This window comes from Neopsephotus bourkii, unplaced genomic scaffold (genome assembly GCF_033783945.1).
Source record: "Neopsephotus bourkii isolate Nb327-2 ecotype Australia unplaced genomic scaffold, CSIRO-AGI_Nbou_v1 NB_53, whole genome shotgun sequence".
NCBI lineage: Eukaryota > Metazoa > Chordata > Aves > Psittaciformes > Psittacidae > Neopsephotus > Neopsephotus bourkii.
The window spans coordinates 11,947,291-11,965,181 of NW_026900570.1; the positions used below are offsets into that span (position 1 = coordinate 11,947,291).

The 17,891-nt window shown below is 41.0% G+C and overlaps 1 protein-coding gene across 3 annotated transcripts in view; it reads right to left on the reverse strand.

Annotated features, from left to right (window-relative positions):
• Positions 1-16,185, reverse strand: part of ACBD5 (acyl-CoA binding domain containing 5) — a 33,034-nt gene extending 16,849 nt beyond the window's left edge. The window contains exons 1-5 of one of the 3 annotated variants that reach the window (XM_061351123.1): positions 15,893-16,185; positions 14,583-14,703; positions 12,969-13,041; positions 9,339-9,450; positions 9,178-9,210 (exon numbers count right to left, since the gene is read on the reverse strand). In XM_061351123.1, the coding sequence (XP_061207107.1) occupies positions 9,178-9,210; positions 9,339-9,450; positions 12,969-13,041; positions 14,583-14,703; positions 15,893-15,968 (415 nt within the window). In that variant the 5' untranslated portion in view covers positions 15,969-16,185. The remainder of the gene's footprint in view (positions 1-9,177; positions 9,211-9,338; positions 9,451-12,968; positions 13,042-14,582; positions 14,704-15,892) is intronic. The other 2 variants (XM_061351133.1, XM_061351141.1) reach the window with 2 other exon arrangements.
• Between the last annotated feature and the right edge of the window lie 1,706 nt (positions 16,186-17,891).

Here is a 17,891-nt window from a genome sequence, read left to right on the forward strand (position 1 = left end):
CCCTTGATTTCTTGTACAGGAATAATATATTGAATATCCGGTCCACCTTAGTTTTATTGCAAGGTAGGGGTTCTGTGGGCATCCTGCATTCCTGTTTTATATTGATTGAATCCAACTTTTATCTAAAGATTTAAAATATGATTCTTTATTGTTAAAAGAGAACTGCAAAAGCTATGGTCTGTCTCACAGGCATGAATATAAGTAGCCACACATTTACTCCTTCACTGAAGAACTCCTCAAAATTTTGCAAGGAAATTTGTTTCACAAAACACCAACATATTCCCAGTTTATTTCTCATGAGAATGCCTCATTTATTGTGAAACCCAGCTCTCAAGATGTTCTTCTGAGAAGCAGCAATGTAAGGAGGACAAGGTAGCAGTTAAGTCCTCACAGGGTGAGCTTTTAAGTGCAGACATAGCTCTCTTGGCACATTAAGGCAGCCATCACCCTTTGTGTCCTACCCAGTCGTGGGAGTAAACAGGAAAGACAAGACTAGGAGGAACATTTAGCTGTGACAGAAGATGAATTAAAACTGCAAACCTCCTCACCCTACCAACGATATGGTAAAAAGTCCTAGCTATACCATAAGGTTTTTTCTTAAGATTCACATTTTTTCTTTTTGTAGAAAAGGTCTTTGAATATTTTAGCATGTTCTCTCCCCACTTAATTTCAGTAAGGAGGTTTATTCAGTTGGGGAAACTTCCAAGTGATACATCACATATATTTAAACAAAGAGGGAGAACTGAGAGAAAGTACCAAGAGTGACAGATATACACTATCATGCCATGGGACACCCAAAGAACTGAAATCCATCAGGACTGTATTTCTTCCACAAAGTTATTCTCAGCAACAGTGCTCCTAGACCATAAAGAGGCATCACTTTGATGCAGAGACTGAAGAACACAGCATTGTAGACTCCTGGCCGCTTGAAATACCATACTTAATGGCGCACTTTTCCTCAGAACCTGTACACTGCTGTCCTCATCAGGGCTTTTACTACATGGTAAACACACAGCTTGCTTCCATCCTCTAACAAACATCAGCATCTGCTAACAAAACAGCAGTGATAGCCAATACTGGGTGTGACAGGGTTGAAGACTAAACAGAGCCAGCTAGTAGTGAAATCTACAGTCCCTGTTGTAGGTTAATGCTACTCCCTGTGGAATGTCTCTTGTAACATACATGATGTAAATCAAGCAAGCTTTTATAACTTATTTACTTGTGCTAATCCTCCCCCCCTTTACTCTTTTTGTTTACCCACATCCAATGCAGGCAAAATGTTAGCTTTTTTTGTTGCCCTGGTTTAGATACTACAGAAATCATCTTAGTTTATTTTCACGTCGCTGCCTACAACACTCAACTGGGAGGTGTGTGACATGTTTCTACATCAAAGCTGTACTGCGCTATAGTCATCCCAGGAGTTAAATTCTATAAAAGCCTGAATTGTTGGGGGGCTTTTTAATGCTATACAGTAAGAGCTGTGTAATAGTAACAATGCGCAAACAGAAGGAAGGACTTAACAAAAGAATACGGTGAGATGGAAAGGGTGTGAAGAAGAGACACACAGCCCCTTCACAAGCTTTTACTAGGTGTTTCTTTTCTTGTGTCAGCTCTATTAGGAGATTTCCTTAGAGTAATTCTAAATATACTTAATTCTAATTCTAAATATACTTAAAGGCAGCACTACCATTCTTCTCAGTGACCTTTATAATGGGCCAAGTTTCTCAAAAACATGTTTTTTTTTAACTCCTCACATATTTCAAGGCAAGTTTTGCTACCCAGATGGGAGCTGGGAGCTTAAATACCTCTGTGGATCTGCCCCAGCTTGAGGGACATTTTACAAACTAAACCTAGCCTAGCAGGCTTTTCTCAAATGCCTTGTAGTTTTCGTTTTCTGAGGTACATAATTCTAATACAAAATTAACATGCTCTGCTAGAGCTGTACTGATGGTTGGCTCAGCACAACACAGTACCCTCACACAAGTCCTACAGTGCCTTACACTCTTTTTTGAGTACCAGTGATGCCAAGACAGTCTACAAAAGCAGGCAAAACAGATCATAAAACATTTAATTAGCTTCATCACTTAACTATGTCTTCATCACTTAAAAATTATATGCTTTTGTAAAATACCATAACTAGAATCAAGCTTTGTCAAAATTTTTATGCTGAGTCTCAGAGGCCTATATGCTGTGCAGAACTGGTTTGATAATCAGGTGACTGGGATTCTTTTCCTGCCATCACAACACAATGTTTCATGTTTGTTATTGATCCAAGTAGGCTCCCTCCTTCAATTCCAAGTTTATGCAACCATGTTCTAGCATTTCCAATACACTTGGTTACAAATCTCCACCTCCCTTTTGAAACTGATGTACCAAAATACTGCAAGAAGTCCACTGCATGGAGTGACTGCAATGAGAAAGGAGGGGTACATGCAAGCATCTGGGAGCAATGAGCTCTTCAGCTAGAAGAACAAGAGTTTCTATACTCTCATTTCCTTCCATTCTTTTTAATATAGCACACTACAAAGAAAATTTCCAGGGGCCCAGCCTGCTCTGTAACATCTGTTCTACACTACCAAAACAAGCTTCCATCACAAATAAAAAGAGCTTTTAGAAGGCTCTGTTAAAAATAAAAGACAGAAAAATACAAAATTCCTTAATTTAACTACCATTGTTTTATCACTTTTAAGCTTATAAAACATTAAGTTGAAAATAAGCTGAAAAATGTATTCCCTAAGCATATAGATTATAGCAGCCAGATCTTCCTCTATACAGTTTTCCTTTCTTGTTGTTTAGTCTTCCAAAACTTTACTACAACAGAAAAAGAAGTCTCTTCTCCTTTTTGTTTTTCTTTTATTATACTCCAAAAGACTGCAGCCTTGTTTTGCCATCATTTCTCTCTTTGGTTATGTGCTTCTCAAGCTGTTACAGTCTAAGACATGCCACTGCTTCATAAAACAGTTTAATCGACAATATTCATGTCTTTATTTAAACATCAAAACAATAGTTTGTGGATAAGAACACACAGACAACAGCAGCTCCTCAGACATTTATATTAAATTGCAAGTATGGTATTTAGGTTTACTGGTCATCCTGGACCTTTACACTTACGGAGTTTCACATCTCCATCCATACCAACAGTACCCATTCCCTTGAATTTTCAGAATATGTTCCATTCAAATAAGGGTACCAAGTTTTTGGGTTGACTTAGATGCATTTTCCTCCTCCCTGACACTCCTGAGACTTCTGCCTGTGATTTCCTGACAAAGCAGCCCAGGAGAACAGCAGCTGCCCTGCAGGCATTCCCAAAAGTGGCAGGTAGCTCCACAATGGCCACTGGACATCCAGAGTGCGGGGCCACCAAGCACAGGCAGCTCAGTTATGTGGTACATGCGCAGCAAGACCAATGGATCCAGGCTATGCCAACTTCCTGTCAGCACCTTCGCCAACAATCCCAAGTGAGAACAAACAGTAAGAGTAGCTGCTGCTTTGATATTTATAGCAACTTGCAAGAATAGCAAGATTATTCCAGGATTCAGGATGTCCCTGTGTCTGGTTCTACTTCTCTCTGAGAGAATGAACAGGACTTGCTAAGCTCTCTTGTGTGTGGAAGAGATAGTCAGCAGCTGGAACTTACACTTTGCATGACAAGTAAAGGAGCATTACGCTTTTGAGTTTTGTCCCAGAAAATACCAAACATGAATACAGTGAACTCAGAACCCTATGAAGAAAACTGAATTATGCTTGCAAGCAACAAAACCCCATATTGCTGAGTCACTCATCATCCAGAAACTCTGGTCTATAATATTGCAGCCTGAATCAAAACTTGTTTTGCCCTGCACAAGAAAAAAAAATCAAAACCAAACAGAAAATAACAGAGATCATACTCTCTTGCCACCTACTCCAAGCCTACCAGCTAAACAGCCATTTACAATGCCCAGTCTCATCGATAACATAGATGACTGAACAGTGTGTGTGCTTAACACAGATGGTTTTTCCATGCATCTTAGAGGCTATGATTAAAGTAATTAGTTTTGCTGTAACAAAGTTATGCATGAAACACCAGCACATGCCCACTGGGCACTTTTCTGAGAGCAATCGAGATATGACAGCCTACATCTGTTCTTCCCCAGCCTCCCATACCTCTGTCTCCTACTTCTTTGCAGCTTGCCTTTGTAGAACAGAGGTGCAAGAAATCTGGATTTCAGTTCTCTCATCTTAAGATCTGACACAAGTGAGACCTCTAAAAGACATCAACATTTTATAGCAAGTGGGTACACTGCTAGATTCTCAAAACCTGAAGAGCTTTTGACAATTTATTCTCCCTTTTGCAGGGAACTGTTGTCTGGCTGGAGGAAGAAAAGAAAACCTGGGTCCAAAGACCAATTACGCACAAAAGCTGTTACTGTTGACTCAATCCAGCTTGAAAAAGAATAAAGAATAAAGACAGGCTTTGCTTTGCTTTTCATGGAAGAAAGCTTCTCTTAGCTCCCACCACTTTAAAAAAAAAAAAAAAACCAAAAAACCACAATTTTTAATCTTATATTTTCACATTGGGATACTCCGCTGCTTACCCTGTGGCGATATATATTCTCTACTACTCTGTATGACAGAAGAGCTGTTGATACCCTCAGGCTTGAGCTATGCTGATGCTCTGCCCTAATTTTCCAACATTGTTAGAGCCCTGACATAAAACCATCAGTTTGAAGTCAAGTCACAAAATAAACTCAGATTTGAGCTGGAAAGCCTGAAGCAGGTACATACTGCAACAGGACAAGCCACAGCTTGTTGAGACACTGATCCATATCTCCTTGAGACTTTCCACTTACTTGGGCACTGGCTGGCCCAGCCCTTAATCCTATAATAATCCCATCCTGCAGCCAATGCTGCAGATAGTGTTCTAGACCCTTCTGAAGGTAAGATATTAAACAACTGAGATAGTAACAAAAAAGATTTTGTATAGTAAGTTTCACAGTACCCTCCCTGAACACAAGCAAACAGCTATATTCAAGATTACAGATAATCATTGGAAACTAGAAGAGAAGTAGTTTAAAGGACAGGCTTTTAAAAACCTCTTCCACCCATTGGCTCCTCCTGCCCCATGCTTGCCCTGCCTTGATGCACCTCCTCGCTGTGGTGCTGCCACCCATTTAACATACCCTACTGAAGCACAGCAATTTCAGACTAGCAAGGATTTTACGTCTTTTCCCCCTTATTACAAAGCACTAAGAAGATTCACAGCCATTGAGTTCCTTAAAAATCCTAGTGAGGAAAGGAGGAAAATCAAGGAAAACAGCTTAGCCAGTATCTCTGAAGTCAGACAGAAGTGTAAAAGCGAGTTTACAAAACGGAAGATGTTTCACAGAAGAGGCCCACAAATAAGCAGGAAAAGCGTGCCACCAACTGCTCCTTTACAAAGCAAAGATGTTGAAAGTAACTGGAAAAGTCCTTTGAGAAAATAAAACTATTTGAAAAGACAAACTAATCATATGTAATCTACAGAAGTACAGTTAGAAAATATATTGTATTTTAAGAGTAAGGAAAGTGTTTCTGCCTGGAAAGTAATAAAGAACAGAGTCCCTTTTTTCAAGTGCAATTCTATCCTCCAAGCTGACCTATGTACTGTACTAACTACTGCCTTTGAAATACAAGTGTTTACATGTATTTGTTTGTTTTAAAAGCACACAAGCCTCAGTGAGTATCCTCTTTTAAACCTAGCTCCCATATCCAATGCAGGAAGGTACTGAGCAAGTTGCTAAATAACTGTATCTGCCTGTGAGTCAGGCTAACTTCTGCCATTTGCACAAGCTGCTACTTAAGCAGTGTCCTCTACGGGCTCCTAGCAGCAACATGCTACACCACCATCAGTGCTGCCCAAAGTCTGCCTATGCAGCAATGAGTCACCTTGCTCCAACAGGGCTTCATCTTGTGCAACTGCAAGACAGCTGGGAGCAAAGTTTTTAGGAGAAAAAGCACTCATTAAGATGACAAAGTTTAAGACTATTATAATGCCAAAACTTTCCGCAGCCTCTGCAGTGCGTAACTTATCATTACTGAAAGCAACATAATCCTCACAAAGGCTTACAAAGAATACTACTACTCAACATAAAGGCAAAGGGTCATCTTTATTTAGCAGGATTTTAAAACAGATTAAATGCCTTGTCACAAAACAGAAGGAGTACACACAAAAATTCTACTGAAGAACTTGTGAACAGTTTCCAGATACTTTGCTTAGCTGCTGAGGTAATTCAGGGTGGGCAGTCATGGAGGAATTTTCTTGTTCTGCTTTGGATTTGCTCACATTCAGTAAGAAGAAAACATCCACAAAACATTCAGAAAGACAAGCTGGCTCTGAAACTCTTGATGTTTTTCACCCAGTATCAGATCAGTAAGGTGCCAATTCTAGCCCACCTTTGGCTCCTTCAAGTATAACATAACAAAAAAGCTTGAATGCGCATTCTGAACATTTCCAGTTCCCTGAGCAATGGCATTTTGAAGCTTCTTTGTCTTTTCAGCATTGGCTTCGACAAGAATTTTTATGAATTTATTAGCAAATGTGAAAAGTTAAAAGGTTGCACTTTAAAGCATCCCTCCAACTTACTCTTTCAGCAGCTGCAAACAAAAGGGTCCTTCTGCAAAACTGCAAGTATCGCCTGTTCTCTTCTGCAGCACTATGACAGTTAAAAGCCCAATTTCTTCTTTGATGTCTAGGATTTCATGTACCTGAAAATAATTTCTCAGTAATTTTCTCTGTAAAGCAGTACCTCATACCTGTCAGCAAGAGACTACTGATTGAATTTTCCAGAGAACCTAAGCTTCTCACACAGCTGCAGGGTGAGCCCTCAAAACACTACCAAGGATATACAGTTTTGAAATACCCCTCAGATCTGCTGAGCCTATTGGAGAGAATTCTCTAGTTTCCTTTCTTTACCAACACACCCAAGTCTGGATGTTTGTAACCCATGGATCTGGCAAGTTTGTCCTAGTTATCTCGTAGATGTTACAAGTCATTTTAATGCTGGCATGTTAGGCTTAAGTGTTTTTTATTAAGGAAAGCCACAAGCTCTATTGATCCAGGAAGACAGTAGTTCAATGGTTTGTATTAGACATTTTCAATGAAACCACAAGGAGTATAAATTCAGTTTTGAAAGGCTACACTTTTCTGTTGAGGCCAGTCTGCTAGAGACAACATACTAGTCACAGCTGATGCACACTAAGCTTCCATACAATCGTTTCAACTAATTCAAGAATACCGTTGATTTTGAGGAAATAGGATGCAATTCTTAATTAACGATCTTCATACAGACTAAAATCTGACAGAAGAAGAAGGGAAGGTGAACTCAAACTAGAATGGGCCAGAAGGTGGGGCAGTACAGTATGAAGTGGGAGACACAAGAGAAGTCCCAGTTTTCAGCACATATCAATTGCCTGCCCATGAAAAAAAACAAACACCTTCCACAACAGAAGCTACAGAGAGTAGGGGCTTAGAGACAATGGAACAAACAAGACGGGAGAAACTAATGCAACCCCAACATAACAATGTCTCAAATTTTTAACAGGGTTGTTGCCAGTGCCTACACCATCTCAACACAAACTTGGGCACACTGGTTCTATTCTTTAGCATGAATTTGGAAGATTGAAGGTACTCATGCTTCCTTATTTCTGTGAACTAGTTTGAGACTTGTACTGTAAACAACAATAATTATTTCCAGCTTGACTTTTACTTGGAGAAGTGGCCAGAGCCCTGAAGAAAGGGTTTTAAATTCTTAACTGCAATAGTAAAGTTATAACATACAACAGACTTTGTGAAAATTCTGTCTTAATTCGTTGCAGCCTAATTAGATGTTGCAGCTTTAAACTGTATGAATGATGACATATAACCAGATTTATTGCAACACTGACAGGACAAGAAATAGCTGCAATTTGCTATTCTGTTTACTTACACTGCCTTATGGCTAAGCTGCCTCTTTAAAAACCAGTATGTTATTGACACAGGTATTGTTTAACTTCTGTGATTCACTGTTTGCCTAAATAAGTCACTTTAAAAAGTAGCTTTTGGCATGGTGCCATAGACACCAAGTCCAAGTAGATGTGCATTACACAGATCACCGACCTGAATCTACTGATACTCTTACAATCTTGCCCGTCAATCCAGCTGTCAGGCAAGCTCATTAAATCCCAGATATGAAGCACACAGAATTTTAGTTGAGGAAAGAAGTCACAGAGCTTTAAAAATGGCCATTTAAAAACTTCCACCATTAACTTTCCTCAAAAACAATGAAAAACTATTTCTGTTTCTCTGAGACTTGATACAAAAATCCAAATCAAAACTTTGCTCCTTTAAGGTAGGCTGCATGCCACATCCAAAAGGCAATTTAACCAGTTGACTCCTACTACTTAAGCACCTCAAACCAATTAATTTGTGCAATGATTCATTTCTTAAAGACCGTTTCAAGTTTTACCTTGTTGCATTTCAACTTTTAACTGTAATTTTAAGCCAGATTTAAACAACTGTAAGCCTTATATTACAACCTTATGAACATATTACCTGTCACATAAAAACTACTATCAAAAAGTTGTCACAATGGTATTGCTACATAAAAATCACCACACTGATTTTTATGCAACTATGACACCACTGGGTTTGCCACTTGTCAAGAGATTTAAAATGTTTAAATAGATATGCACTTCATGAACTTGAGCCTCAGAATACTTAACTTCACAAACCCATCTCGTGTTCTTTAATAATGGTTTCTCAAATACATACCAAACCATGGATTTCAATTGTGGATTTCTTTAGATTTTAGATCAGATGGCAGACCTGGATTACCAACTCTGCATGTGATCTGATACTCCACAGCTACATCAGGATGTAGCAGTACACATTAATTGTTCCTTTACTAATGGAAAAGCAGAAACTAGATTTGACTGCGGGAGCTGTTTTAAATACTCTCCTTTTTTAGGGGGAAGAGGCTTCCCATCAGCATCTTAAAGAGTCTGTAGACAGGGACTAAAAATGCAGCTTCTCCTGGGTCTACCTGGATTTTGTACCACAAAAGTGAAATAAAACAAAATCCAGTGAGGTGGCAAGCCCAGAAGTTACGGGTGTTAGCAGGAAGTTACTACAGCACCAAAATGATGGAAGAGATGGACTTACACATAATTTATTATTCCTACCTTCCAAATACTTAGAGACTTTCTCCATTCGAACTGCCATATGGTAAAGAGAATGAACAGAAAGATGCAACGTTTAGCTTTAAAATCATTTCCAGAAAACAAGCCCCCAAAAATCTGGAGTTGTGCTTATTAGTAATATAAAGGAAGTTATTTGTCCGAACCTGAGGTTAGGTCAGATCCTCTGTTCTTTTTATCTTCTACTATTTCATAGAACGGGCCTATTACTTGTAGTAATTCTTCAACCGTGTCCGTCATTGGCATACTCTCAAGAATCTGCACAAGTCCAAAATATGAAGCATCTTATGAAACATATGAACAGCATTTCATGATTCATTCATTTCAACTGATGTTAGAAACTGCTGGTCATTGTACAACATTTCACTGAATCACCACATTATTCTGATTTTCTTTTTTTTATTAAAGGAAAACAACATAAAATTAATCTGCCACACATGAATCCAAACTAGCTATATTAGCTTTTCTTAGGTGAAGAGAAGATGGCAGAGCTAATGCGTTTGCCAACAGAATACAGCAAAACTGGGATGATACAAAGACAGAAAAGCAAACCAGAACCAAGAGCAGCAAACTAGAACCAAGTTCTGCTCTTGAAGTCACTTGGACCTCTTACTTTAATAAAAATTCCTTTAAGTTAAAAAACCCGATACCTTCAATCATCTGACAGGAATACAAAATCTTACATCTAAAGTAGATTAAATAGAAGAGATTTAATAAGGATTATTTTAAAAGCATATCTTCCAACACAAAACATTCTATGATCCTATGATATTATTGTCCAATTCTATTTTAAAGTACTTTTAACCAAACTTTTTGCCAATAGCTTTGTTCCTCCTTTATTCTCTTTTTATTATTATTTTTAAAGAGGTAATAGCTATAGGAAGAGACTCTGTAGAAGCAAATACAGTACACCCCCTCCTCCAGAAGAGCACCAAGAAAGCAACAGATGGAGATACAAGTTGCCACAGAACATGCTGCTCAAACACACCAAGCATATCACTAAGCAGAAGAAGCAAAAGCTACAGCATTACTTCACAAAGCAGGAGTGCCAGGCACGCTAAGTCAACAGGTAACAAGTCAACACTTGCAAACCAATCCAGGATACCAAGAGACAATAACATTATCAATCTGCAGTTTCATTGCCACTTCTCTGATCTATTCAGTGTATATAATTCGTTCTCTATTTTTCAGAGAGAAATGCTCTGTGCTGAGACACTGAGCTGGATACAAACAGGAGCCAGGGCAGTTCTGTGATTTTAACTAGTTATTTTTTCTTACTTGAATAACATTGAGAGAAACAAGAAGCTTATTCTAGAATAACACTTGTATTTGCTATGTATTTACTTCTATAGTCTGCACTGTAAATTGTTTCATACATGTTATTTCCATGATGCCCACAAATAACTGCTCTTCGTCTAACCACACTTCAATATAATCTTGGAGCAATTCTTTGAGCCTTACCACACAGTTTCTGCTAGAGTTTTGTAATTGCTAGCTTCTAGGTGAGCAAGAAAAAGAGCAAATACTTCCACAAACAAAACCAGTTGCTTACTTATATAGCCACTAGGCATAATATGCAATCTTAAAATTTGAAAGTCCTTATTACTGTTCTCTTTGGATGTCAGACAATATATATATGAAGACGTTTTAAATTAAAAACACCATATAGTCTTAACTCTTCTTTATGCCAAGGTATCACTCATTTTTAATATAAAATGAACCAAGATATCTGAAATGTAAATCAATTAAACAGCATTTCAATATCAAATTTCAGAAATGCTACTTGGAAGTTAAATTAACCTTAAACAAAATCCACCTGAGCTCTTAGCTAAGACCAAGACACATTTGGTCATCTCCCACCAGCACCTCAAAACCTCACCTAGACGCATTCCTCAACAGCTGCCATTTTCAAGGCTATCACATGAAGGGAAAAAACTAGCCAAAAAAAATAAATCCCACAAACAAGTTTATAATAAAAAGTATTTTGTGACAGGATCATTTTAAGCATGTGTAGCCCAACCATGATGTGCAAATGGTAGGGACATGCCCAAGGGGCAGGGGGGAAATATGACAATCGTATACACCCTTAAACACAGTCCTGTATTATCAGTATACAAGTGGGGTTTTGCCCCCTTAGACACTGATACCTATGCAGCAACAGCAGAACGCCCACAGTAACACCGCAAGGATTAGTGCAGTATGTGCTGATAAAACAACCCAGTGGATCCATTTGAAATGCACTTCCATGGACATTTCAAGTAGAATCAATTGGGTTGGAAAAGCTGAAGCTAGTATTACCCGCGTGAGAGCTGAAACAGCACCACAGCAGGGTAAACAGATTCCCCAGTTTCAAAGCGGAGTGAGCCAAGAAGCCATTTACTCTCCAGTCCCTACATATAACCTGTTCAGAGGCGGAATATTTGTGCTTTATTAGGGTCAACTGAGTACACTTCCTCACAGGAGGCTTCCAAGAAGGCTTTTTTACAACAAACATTGCAGTTTCACTTAAGTTTTAATGTCCTGACAAAATCAATGCAATGCAATGAGCTGCACCAAAAAAATAAGGTTCTCTACTTATTAATGCATTTTGAGCCGAAGATTTAAAGTAAAGTACTAAATCTTGTAGTACACATTCAAACAGAACTACTAAAATTTAGTGGGATTTTTGACCAGATGAATATTTGTCTTTCTGTGTTTTTTGGCGTTATTTCTCATTTTAAAGCAACTACATTAACACCACTGGGAACTAAATTATCAAAATTGCAAACAGGAAGAAGAACAGTAGTCAGGCTCCATTTCCATGCCTAGTAGAAGTTTTTGTTGTATAATCATTAGACATGTTAAGAGATCAATGTCAAGATAGTGGCCCAGGAGAAAAGCAAGTGTCTTTGGAGTAGAACTTACATTTCCCCCCTGATGCTAACCTCATTACAATAATACATTACAATGATACTTTTATCTGGATTGACAGTAAACAATCTTTAAACTGGAAAGGCCACCTAGAAGAGCTTCAGTGAAAATACTGCAGTGAAGAGTTAGTTAATAAAAGACAGTTACTTTAATTCTGAATGTTTATTTCAGCTAATGCTGCAGTTCCTGCTTAATAACTATGACTGTTTGCATTACACATCTGTTCCAAAAAGGACAGGCCAAACTACTCAGTTGCAATCACATATATGCATGTATATAATAATTAGAACTATTATATACAAGGAACAGTTTCATGACAAGTACAGAAAATTCAGGTTGCTGAGTTCTTCTTGGAAAAAGTAATTAAAAAAATAAATCAAAGATTACCCATTTGGTTATACTCATGCCTCCAGTCATGACAGTGAGACTCTTGATCCTGAAGTCCTTCTGGAAGGCTGTTTTTTCCTTTCTAAGCTAAGGATCAATTACCTCTCTCTCAACTCTAAGAGCTGAGGCAGTTTGCAGGAAATCAACTTTTCTTTTGTTGTACTTTAAGTCCCACTGTTTACCCCACTGCTCCCTTTACCATGATTTACCTTTCTTTAGCTCTTTCATTTAAGCTTCCTATCAGCTAGAGCTCTCCTGTTTCTCTGAAAACAACTAAAATTCTACAGCTTTGGAAGGAGCTACCCAATTTTCTTCTCCCTGTGGGCCAGACAGCATAGTACTGAAACATAATGGTTCACATAAGGAATAACTCATTTGGAGCTTTGACAGTAGCAGTCAGCAAGAACCCCCTCATGTTCCCTAATTTATTGCTGGAATATTTGTTCTAGAAGATCCCTCCCACTCATTAATAAACTTACCTTTTTCATTTCTTCAACATAGGCTATCATGGCTTCTTCTTTGGACATGTCTCCCAAGGCACTCCAAGCATCCCTAGGAAAGAAAGCCGCATACATCTTCACTATCTCCAGGGCCTACTGGATTTTTTTTAGGCCTGGCCTTAAGTAGGTCAGTTACGTAATGCCCAAAGTTCCTCTGATACAAGTAAAATGCAACAACAATTCACATTTTTAAGTCCAAGTATATAATTTGTGAGGATAATCACATAGTGGTACATCAACAGAGATGCAACAAACTGAACAGCCTAGGGATTGAAGAGCTCCTCTCTAACCAACTATCATCTTGTACACGGTAAGCTGTTAACAAGCCCAGATACAGGACACACACATTTCCCTTTTGATCAACTGGATTTTTTTAAGACTCTCTGCTGCAGAAAAAGAGCAGGCACAGACACTTCAGCCACCACTTGCAAACGGCTGTCAGCAAGTTAGAACAGTTTAGCCCTCGTTCCCAGTTACCACAGTAGCTACTTATGACCTAAAAAATCTCCTGCTCTCCAAGTCTGCAACACAGAAAGCTCAAATCCGATTTATCTGTATTGCACAAGGAATATGTCAGAACAGAGACTGGAATAAAACATTTCCATACTCAGTCTTGCACTTGATTTGTCACTCTCCCTCCCTCTTGCCAAAGTATTTGTCCCACTTAGAGCAAAACTCCAAGGTTGGTGGCTCATGTTTCAGCTACAACCAGCCAGGTTCCAGGAAGCTTACTGCCCTAGTCCTCTACAAAGACAGACCCTTTAACTTGACCTGGGGAAGAAAGGAAGGCAAGAAAAAGGGGTGGGGAGGACAGCTGGGTGAGGAGGACAGCTGGGTGAGGGAAGTCAAACAAATCATTTCACAGACCCCAAGACAAGATAACCATGACCATAAAGACAGCAGTGATACTTCCAGGATAAGTCTTTACTAAAATATAATAAGTGAAGCATTCAGGTGGCTTTTCAAACAGATCTCAGCAATCTGGTGCATCAAAAGCTTCTCAGCACAAGGAAAACACAGTGTGAAGCCCTACCACTGAGCTACCACAGAAAGACAAACAAACCAGACAAACCAGACCTCTTCCCAGGAGCTTGAAGCTATATTATTTGCTGTCAATGAGCTCACACTTATTTCAGGCTCACATGACACATGAAAACTAGAGAAGGAAGAATTCCAGACTCATCTACATCACTCATTCTGCAGAGCACCTACAATTTCATTCTACAACATGGGATAAACATGCAGAAATACTGTGATGGTGCTTGCCCAAGCAAAACCTGCCCACCTGCAGAACCCAAGGGACTGTTCTCACCTGCAGCTCTGAGAAATTATAAGTTATCTGGGCAAGAAAGTTGTAACACAAGACAGAATATTAATTCAAGCATCAAAGGTTGTGGTCATTCTTTAAGAGAGAAATAAACTCACTACACACTTTCTCCAAGTGCCACTCTGCTAAATATCTCCACTTGAAGCATTAACAGAAAACCAAAACACCCCCCCCAAACACAAACAGAAAAGAAAACCAAAACCCCTCCCACACCAAAAACCCCACAAACAAACAACACCACAAAACAATAACTCAAGAAAAGTTACCATTTATATCTACCAATCGGATCCCAAAATCCAGGTCGTGGAATGTTACAGGGTCCTTGGGTTGCTTGCTTATAAAAGCTATAGAACTTGAGCATCATTTCATTCGTTGGCTGGAATGAACCTAGTGAAGGCATTTTGAAATACAATTAAATTGTAATCAAGAATATTCACAAGTATTTTACAAGCTTAGCTTTTCTGTGAGAAAATAGCCTGCAGTTTGTTACAGCCTGAGTCACAGCAGTGCAATTTAAGTCAAAGATGAAGCTTTCACTTCATCTACCATGAATCAGCACCACTATTTACTTCACAAACAGCAAGTTGCAGATTGAGTTTAGGGGACTATAACCTTTACTGCTCCTAAGGTCAGAATCCACAATTAAAATAAAAAGAGAGTAGTAAGTACCACGAAGCAAGTGTCCTTTCACTCAGTTTAAAGGGATGTGTAAAAAAAAGTATCTTGTAAGTCATTTTACTGTTACAAACAGAAACTTATGGAAAGACTCCAGAACTTTAAACAAACTAACAACAAAACAAACCCAAACCACAGCCTTCTACCGTGCTTTTATTATTTGGGGTTTGATAGCACTTTCAGTAACAGTTCCACTTCCCACTTTTTTCTCTTCTTCCTTTGTGGAACACACTTGTGTAGAGGTAGAAGACGTAGATACAAAACTCTAACAGCTAGCAGGGAAGATACATAATCAGTCCATTAAATCAAATACTTTCAGGTTCAGTTCTACTAATTGGGAGAAATTTACAGTGACCTTTACCCTTCATACCTCAACAAACCCAGTTTTACTTCCACCAGAATAATGACGTACCCAACAACCAACTTTTATTATTATTATTATCTTCATTACTCTTATCAAAAAGACATTGATTGTTTTGCTTTTCAGTTAACTCTTTCAGCAGAGGACACTCCTGGTAACAGCTCTGAACCGGTCAAACCAACTTGAGGCTTTCACGAAGGCTGAGACCCTTCCCCTGCGCTCCCCGCACCGCACCCGGGCAGCTGACAGCCCCCTCTTCCGGGCACCCACGAGGGCCCTGAAGCCCCCGAGCCGGGGTTTCTTCAAGGAGAGACGGGCGCAGCTCTCAGACCGAGGTTTCCAAGCCGCCACCTCCTGACAGGCACCCGGCGGCCCTGCTGCCCTAGCCTGAGCCGCCTGGCGGGGAGGGCCGCGCCGCCGCCCCTATCCCGGAGGAAGCAGGAGACGGGGCTCACCGCTCCCGGGCTCCGCCCGCCGCGCAAGTGCCAGCCGGGCGGCCAGGCCCGCGCCGGTGCCCCGGCCGCCCCCCGCCGCACGTACCATTTTTGGGCAGGCTCTGTATCACCTTCACGGCCGCCTCGAACCTGGTGGCGTGCACGGAGCCGGTCTCCGCCATGTCCCCGTCCTGTCCGCTCACCGCCCGCCGCCTCCTGCTGCTGCTCGGCCGCCGGGCCCCTTGCGGTGGGCCGGGCTCAGCTCTGCCTTCCTCGCCGCGGCACCTGCAGCCGACTGCACGGGAGAGTGGCTGAGCCGCGCCGGGCCATACGCAACCAGCCCCCGGCGACAGCTGGGAGGAACACCCGGCCCCAGCCGCAACCGGCCCCCGCCCCGATCCCCCAGCCCTCCTCCTCCGGCATGCCCGGCCCTGCCCGGCCCGCCCCTCGGCCCGGCCTCGCCCCACGGAGCGCGTCCCGCAACACCCCCAGCCCAAAGGAAAACCCTCCCTACCTCAGCCCGGCTTCAGGCGCCCATGTTATGCCTCCGGTCGCTGCGCCTTTCCCCTCCGCTCGCACCACCCTAAGGCCGCCATGGGCACGCCGGGAAACGTAGTCCGCCCGCCACGCCCTTCGGCAGCCCGGCAGGCCCACACTGGTGTCCCCGCGACCCGCGCCTTCTGTTCCTCCCGCCACCATCTCAGGCCTCTGCCCTAGGGCAGCTGCTAGCCGCAGAGGGCAAGGGCGGCTAAGCCGAGGCCGAGGAGAGGCCCCTGTGCCAGCCTGTGCCAGCGGGCCTCTCAGATCTGCTCTGGGCAGTAGCGGGTTCAGTCCTGGGGACCGAGAGTCGTTGGAGTGCCGTTGGAGTGCTGATCCCAGGGAGTGCCTCCCGTGTGCGCTGAGGGAACAGTTCTCTGTTTATTTTTTTCATTTTTCCCTTGGTTTTTTTTTGTGTTGTTTTTATTTTTTCCTGCTTCCTTCTTCTAGCTACACTTTCCCTTCCCTGCTTATAATCTATAATTACATTTCAAATCGTGCCGTATTCCACCCATTCTTTGGACCTCAGTTATCCTCGGAGATCCCTCACCACCCTGGCAGTCTCCTTTGCTGCTTCCTCTTCCCCTTACAGCGTATTACCTACACCTAGTTCCATGCAATTCACTTAAATTACCACTGCAGCCACGTATTTCTGCAATAGCTTTAATGACTCCTATTTACATTAAAATGTTAGGTGTAAGATTTGAAAAGCTGAGAACCTGGGGAGTAACTATTTCCATGGTATTCAGAGATGAGGGTGAATACCAGCACAGTACCACCAGCTAGCTCAGTAGCGAAATAAATGAATGGCCTTATTCAAAAGCACTGCGCATCCAGCACTCTGCAAAGTCAAACAAAAGTATGCTAAACCAACTGCTTTTGTAGCAAGTGGAATAATTTACCCAGTGAGCACCAGGATGAATTAATAGCCCCTTTGAATAGAATCGAGTACAAAATCTTGGCATTTGAGTCAGTTCATTTATCTAGTACAAAATAAATATATTTTCAATTCCTCTGAAGACAGTTGTGTGCTCACAGTAGATGTCCTCTGGTGGGAAAGAAAAGCTCCAGAGAGAGGGAATTAGAGCAGCTCAGCCCCTGCTCTGCTGAGCTAGTACATTCCACAAGGTCAGCAGCCAGCTGGCCAGGGGAGAGATTTGCTGGAGAGAAGCTGACACTTCCAGAGGTGTTCAAATAGGATTCCCCACACCGGGCGAATGATGAGCTCGTGTTATGAACACCACTCATGTGAATGTTACAGATGAATGTATCTGAATTTCTGAGTGCTGGATTTCTAAAGCTCTTGTCAGCTCTGTACTAAGAGCTATCATCTTTTTTATCCATGAAAGTAGGAACGACAGAAGCTCAGATCAAAGGGAACTGGGGTTTTGAAGATACGTGGGTCTCTGTATAAATATGAATTCTTTGAGCATGTAAGCAGTTAATTGCAAAAAAGTGATAAAAAAATTAAGGGCCTCTTGTGGTGCCAGCTGATGTGTAAATTCTATTTACTTGAAAAAATCTATAATGATATTTGCCATTTTAACTGTTTTAAGAGAAATGCAGCC